Source organism: Chrysochloris asiatica, unplaced genomic scaffold, assembly GCF_000296735.1.
Source record: "Chrysochloris asiatica unplaced genomic scaffold, ChrAsi1.0 scaffold00432, whole genome shotgun sequence".
Lineage (NCBI taxonomy): Eukaryota > Metazoa > Chordata > Mammalia > Afrosoricida > Chrysochloridae > Chrysochloris > Chrysochloris asiatica.
In genome coordinates this window covers 1,315,028-1,322,114 of record NW_006408950.1, presented here as the reverse complement: position 1 = coordinate 1,322,114, position 7,087 = coordinate 1,315,028, and the positions used below count along the sequence as shown (strand labels likewise).

Below are 7,087 nucleotides of genomic sequence, written 5' to 3'. Positions count from 1 at the left end.
TGAGTATAGGTCAAGTTCATCAAATTGTAGCAATTTATCCTGTTTCCTTTATCAAAAATTGTTTTTGTTTTTGTTTTTTATCTTCCTCTAGTCAAGTTCTGATTATCAAGCCATAGAGGCTAGGTCAGATGAGTACTATCTGCAAGTTTGGGTGTTCTGGTGAATGATGGTTTTTGTTGTTGTTGTTGTTGTTTTCTATTCTGTTGAATTCTGTTGGCTAGAATTTTGTTGCGAATTTTCATATCTATATTCATGAGGGTTATTTGGTCTGCGATTTTCTTGGCTTTAGTATCAAGATTATGCTGGCTTCTATGTTTTGGAGGAGTTTGAGTAGAAATGGTGTCAAATCTTCTCTGAACATTTGGTAGAATACCCCATTGAAGCCTTATGGACCTTTTTTTTGTTCCCTTGGGAGTTTAGGGATGCTATCTTTAATCTCTTTTTTAGTTATTTTTGTTAAATTCCATCAAGTTGGTTCAGGACCATAGCAACCTTGTATAGGGTTTCCGAGGAACAGCTGTTGAGCTTGAACCACGGACCTTGCTGCTTGGATGGACTTTACAGTCCTGCACATTAACCCACAGTGCCACAATTATCTACCTTTGTGTGTTGGGGTCCTGCGCTATAGAATAATCACTGGCCGCGTAACCATAAAGTGTCGGTTCAGACTCACCAGTCGCTCTTTGGATACCCCATACAGGCTCACTATGAATAAGAACCAACTAGAGAGCGCTTAACAACAATGACATTTGTATTAGTTTAGATAGGTAGTATGGTTTTAGAAATTTGTGCATTTCTTCTAGGTTTTAAAATGAGTTGAAGTGTAATTTTTCATTATGTTCTTATATAAGATCCTCTTTATCTCAGTTGGATCTGTTGTAATATTACCAATTTCATTTTTTATTTTGGTTATTGTGTCTTCTCATTTTTCCCTTTGTCAATTTGACCAGTGGTTTGTCAGTTGTATTGATCCTCTCAGTGAATCAACTTCTAGTCTTGTTGGGTCTATTGTTTTTCTGTTTGATTTATTTCTCCTCTTAGCTTTTTTATTTCCTTTTTTCTTGTAACTTTAGTCACCTTTTGTTCTTCTCTGTCCAGCCACTCCTTGAAAACCTTTTATAGGGTCTCTATGAGTTAAAACTGACTAACAACACTTAACAATATCAACAGTTTGCTATACTTTTTTGTGGTGTTAATGGTTTCTTTGTTCTTAATTTTCTGTGCTGAGTTCTTTTGTGGTGCTGAGGTTAATGCACTGGACTGCAAGGTTGGTTTTAGCCACAAGGTCGCTGGTTCAAGCTCACCAGCTCCTCCTTGAAAACTCTAGACAGGGTCACTATGAGTTGGAACTGACTCATTGGACTTAACAATAGCAATACCATTTGCTATTGCTTTTGGGTTTACCTGAAGTTTACCTTTGTTATTGTTGTTGTTTTCTCCTATAATTAAAGCAGTCTACACAAAAATGGTACAGGAGGCCATATCTGACTTCCTCTGGTTTGTAATCCACTATGCTACCAGGGCTCCACAAAGCTCCTTTGGTGGTGGTGGTTATGACCGTGGAGTCGGTTCTGACCCAGAGTGACCCTGTACAGGGTTTCTGAGGCTGTAAATCTTTGTGGGAGCAGAAAGCCTCATCTTTCTCCTATGGAACAGCTGGTAGTTTTGAACTGCTGACCCTGAGGTCAGCAGCCCAATTTGTGACCACTACGCTACCAGAGCTCCTTTAGCTTTCTGTAAACACCCAAAAGGCACATTCTGCAAATCAGCTTCCTGCATGGAGACAGTCACCTTTAATCGGCTCACAGGCCAGGAAGCCCACAACTTCAGTCTCCTCTGCTATTGTTGCTTTTCTAGGTAGAGAGTTCATGATCTGCTCATGGCTCTTCTTTCTTGATGGTCCTGGAATCTGCTCTTCCTGCTTCTGAGATGTCTCTTTTTAAACCTAGTGGGATGGCAAAACTAACCAATCCCAACATTAGAGACATGTACACAGTGACCTTTGCATGGTCCCACCCAGTTATTTGGTAGGAGTTAAGAAGACTTTGGAGTTCTGGTATGGCACTGTAAGCTAATACATCAGACTGCAAAGTCATTTGAACTGCAAGGTCGGTGGTTCAAGCTCACCAGCTGCTCCTTGGAAACCCTATACAGGGTCACTATGGGTCAGAATAGACTCGATGGCACTTAACAACAACAACAACAAGAAGACTTTGGATAGGAAAACTGTATCAAGTACATTCACAGAACCACAGTCTGATCTAGCTTAGAATTGCCTCAACTTTCTCTCCATATGGAATCTATAACTATGCCATTAAGTGCTCTTCCCCTTTTTGTTTTGAAGCAGTTTACAACTCACTATCTCTGTTTCCCTGTAATCAATTTTGCAATTTTATTTTTATTTTTGAGAAGTCATTATTTGGGTTTATATGAAGTAACTGTGTGTTATACCTTTATCTCAGAATGTTGTATGATACTGTTAGCTGTTTGAAGGACTCTCATTAATATTTCTTGTAGGACTAGTCTGGTGGCTATAAATTTCCTTAATTTTTGCTTATATGGGAATTCTAATTTCACCTCCAATTTTGAAAGGTGATTTTTCCAGATATATGATTCTTGGTTGGCAGTTATTTTCTTTTATGGTTTTGTATGAAATAAGTAAAAAAGTACTGCTATATATCGTAGCTCTCTTTTTTAAACAAACATGTCAAAATATGAAGCTATTATTTTTTTTAAAGTAACATCTATCTAGATATATACGCTTCTGAAGGCAAATTTCCGTCTCCCTAAACTGTTCCTGAAAAAGTCTAAACTTTTCTATTTCTGGTAGTTTGGGCATTCTCATGGGGCACAAGTTGTGTTTTTTCCAATGTTCTTTGCGTTTGGGGAACAAACAAGTCTAAAAGGGCAAGATCAGAGCTATTAAAGTAAGGTTTACTAATGAAATTCTCAAAGAACAGCCCTCAGCTACCCTTAAAGAATGAAGAGGTGCATTGTCAGAATGAGAAAAAAAAAAATCCTCAGCACAACTTGCCCTGCCTTTTTTCACCCAATACAACTTTTAATTAAAAAAAAAAAAAAAATTATTGTCAATATTACCCTCTTTGGAATCCCAAAAAGAATCACCATAATCTTGAATTTAAGTGGTCCAACAGGTCCTCCTGAAGCCACAGTTTTACTGGGCTGTACTTTCAGGATCATGTTGGCAAATCCAAGATCTATCTTCTGTTATGATTCATTCCAGAAAATCATCTTCCTTAGCTTCAATCTTACTTAAAAGACTGATGGAATGATCAGTTGTATGGGTTAACTTGTCTTTGTGTAATTAATGCTTTTGATATCCATCAAAAAGAAAGCTTGCTGAGACCAAGATGTTTACTTAAAATTGAAAATGCCAAACCAAATGAGATCCCAACTTCAGTAGGATCATATCTGTGGTCATTTTAATGATCTAATTTCACCAATTTCTGGACGTTAGTCTTAGTTTTTTCATTAATCAAGGTTAATGGTCTTCCCTCTCTTGCTTCATCTTTGAGCTCTTCCTGACCTTTCTAAAAATGCTCAAGCTTTCTAAAAACTATTGTTTTATATGGGACAGCATTTCTGTAACCTTGTTGCTATGACTCAGTGAAGATGTCTCCTTGAATTTTATTAAACATTTGATATTAGTGCTGACCACAAAATTGGCTTTTTCCCATGACACAAAAAGTATTCTTTTGTTTTTGAAGGCATCCTAACAAGATTAAGACTTGTTTGCAGAAACATGTTTAAATATGTTTTGTTTAAAATAAATGTGAGCATGTGTGAACTGTATGCCTAGTAGCAATACTTTTTGACTCACCCTTATACATGTTATTGCATTGCCTTCTTATTTGCATGGTTTTTGTTTGTTTGTTTGTTTGTTTTACAAGAAATCAGCACTTAATTTTAGTCTTCTTTTTCTCAAGCATGTTTTATAATTTTTAGTGTACATGTCATTCACCCCTACAGGTTAAATTTTTTCCTAGATACTTTATTTTGATGCTATTTAAATGAAATTTTTTATTTCGTTTTGTTTTGTTTTTCAGATTGTTCATTGCCGGTATTATGAACACAACTGAAATTTTATAGATTGTTCTTACATTCTGCAACTTTGCTAAATTTATTAGATTTAACAGGTTTTTTGTAGATTCTTAGTAATTTTCCATATATGGGATCATGTCATCTACAAATCAGGATAATTTTACTTCTTGCTGATTTGAATACTTTTTAATTCCTTTTCTTGCCTAATCGCTCTGGGTAGAACTTCCAGTACAGTGCTGAGTTGCAGTGGTGAAAGTGGACATCCTTGTCTTACATAGAAAACTTCTGGTCCATTTTTTTTTTTCCATTGAGTTTGATGTTAGCCATGGGTTTTTCATAAATGCCTTTAATCTTGAGGAATTTCTTTGTGTTCCCAAAATGTTGAGTGTTATCATGAAAGGGCATTGGCATTTGTCAAATGCCTTTCTGCATCAACTGAGATGATCATGTGGTTCTTTTCTTTATTCCATTAATGTGGTGTATTACATTGATTTCTTATATTGAACTACACTTGCATTCTTGTAGTATACTTGGTTATACTACATAATCCTTTTAATATGCTACTGGATAGGTTTTGCTAATATTTTGTATTAAAATTTCAAAGAGATATTAGTCTGTAGTTTTCTTTTGGTATTCCTATCTTGCTTTAGTATTAGGGTAAAGCTGGCCTCATAGAATGGGTTATTTGGAGGTGTTTGAGAGGATTGGTGTTTCTCATAATTTTTAATCGCTGGAGAATAGTAATGGGAACAGAATTGGCCAGGGTGTGGAAAGGTTATTTTCTTCTCTGGCTCTATCACTTACTTTGTAACCTTGGGCATTATGAAACAACTCCAAACTTTCATTTCCTTTTCTATAAATGACAGTTTTGGAGTAAATGAGTTTCAGGTCCTTTTCAATGCTGCAGGGCATTGATTCTATTTTATTATAGGCTTCTACACATTTTAAAGTACTTTATTTGAAATGAGAGCTAACCTTTACCCTTAAGTACAGGTCAGAATTCAGGAGCCAAGGGAGGCTGAGTGTATATCCTATTTGAGTCACTCTTACTTTGAACTGCTTGATGTCTCTAGTTTTCTCCCCTACCTATCATATGCTCCAAGGGTTGCTAAACCTTACAGAGCTTTAATTTCACTAATTGTGAAATTAAACCAACTCAGAATATAAATCTAGATATCTCAAATGGTGGCATAAAATATTGACTGTTTAGAGTAAGCAGCATAAATGGTTTTATAAACTTCCTTTGTTACTTCAAGAAAATTCTACTACTCCCCATAAAAATCCCCAATTCTGAGTTTGATTGACATATAATCATTGTTCATTGGGAAAAAATCAAGATTAAACCAGAATAAAACAATTCCAAAATTAAAGTATGCCATATAATTTTTTTTTTTTTTCATTCAATAAACAGGGTCTCCGTCCATCTTCTGCTGAGCCAAATCACAACCAGAGATGGGAGCTAGAAAGGAATGAAGAAGAGCTTAGATTTCATGAACTGCAGCTCGGAAGACACAAAATTAAGGAACAGGTTAAAAGCAGTTTTAAGCAGTCTAATCTAGGGCTACCATTGTACATGTATCATTATCTTTGTACATTACAGGGTGTTAATTTTATTTTCTACAGTGTTACTTGGGCATGTCGTGCTACTTGTTAGGCACGTTCAATATGGGAAGCACTATGTTGTGTGCTTGGGAAATAACATAGATACGTATTTCAACTTCTCAGAGAATACAACACAGCAAAATTCATAAGGCTTTTTACCTTGGATCAATAAATAACTGCATCATTAACATATTTGGGATTGTACCTAAAATGAGGTATATAAAGTAACTTTATTTCATTAATGTATTTGGATTACATATAAAATGAGATATATAGTCACTGACATCATGAAATATCTGGAGTTATATATAAGAGTGAGATCACCCCAAGTCACTGTATTATGCACAGTGAAAAGTACCACAACCATGATATAAGACAGATTATCATCTTTAAGAGCAAAAGACTTTTTTCTTATTTTATATCCCACACTTTTGAAATCACAGATTGCTTTTTAAATTATAGTTCTTCATAAACATTGAAAATTTTTGGTTTGTGTTTGTTTTCCAGGAATATTGGAAGCAATTAGAAGAAATACGTCAACAGTACCACAGTGACATGAAGGATATTAGAAAGAGGATAGGGAGAGAGCTGGAGGTAAACAAATTCACTTTCTTAAACAATTTATAGCTAAACAATTTATAACTAAATTGAACAGATATTAAGATTAATAATTTTTCCCTAGAAATGATACAATTTTATCATAGCAATAGTCATACAGACTTTAATTTATAGGCAACTTAATTGAAGCTTCATTGCATTATGACTTACTTGGGACTCCACAAGATGATGAGAATATCTTCTCAGTTAGGAATGGCTAGGATTAAAAATTACTTTGTGTTTGTCTTCCCAACAAAACAGTCAATATGTGTGAGGGGACTTCTAAAAGCTCATGGAAAAATTCCATTAACTTTCATTCCATTTTTTCACATTTTTATTTTTCAACACAAGTATAAGAATGTTATTGTAAATTTACTATTTTCTGTGGGGAAATAATTGTATGAAATTTGCATAAATTAGAAGATCCCAGATAGATGTTTTCTAGCTGTACATGTAATCAAATATGACACCATAAAAACTTACCTGCCAAATAAAATTGTGTTTGTCATAGATATAATTACTTTGTTTGAGCTTTAAAAGTTCTAGTAATATGTTATTAATTGTAAGATAATAGTCATGAAAATATAGATCAAAAGTTTAATTTTAACATTTCTCATGTACAAATGCTGTTTCATAGGAATGTTGATACACACACTCATTTTCAATATTAGTACAATGCTTAAATATCATGTTGAGCCTTATTTTTTAATTTGTAGGTCTTATAGAAAATCCTTTTGAAAAGGTATTCATGGCTGACATCCAGTTTTAGATTACTTCCACCACTCCAAAAAGTTCCCTCTAAAATGCATTTGTTTTTCTTTCCACA

At 34.6% G+C, this 7,087-nt stretch overlaps 1 protein-coding gene across 1 annotated transcript in view; it reads left to right on the top strand.

Moving 5' to 3' along the window:
- NEK5 (NIMA-related kinase 5) overlaps positions 1-7,087 on the top strand; it is a 194,645-nt gene that overhangs the window by 96,534 nt on the left and 91,024 nt on the right. Inside the window, exons 13-14 of the mRNA XM_006876943.1 lie at positions 5,474-5,590; positions 6,172-6,258. Of these exons, the coding sequence (XP_006877005.1) occupies positions 5,474-5,590; positions 6,172-6,258 (204 nt within the window). The remainder of the gene's footprint in view (positions 1-5,473; positions 5,591-6,171; positions 6,259-7,087) is intronic.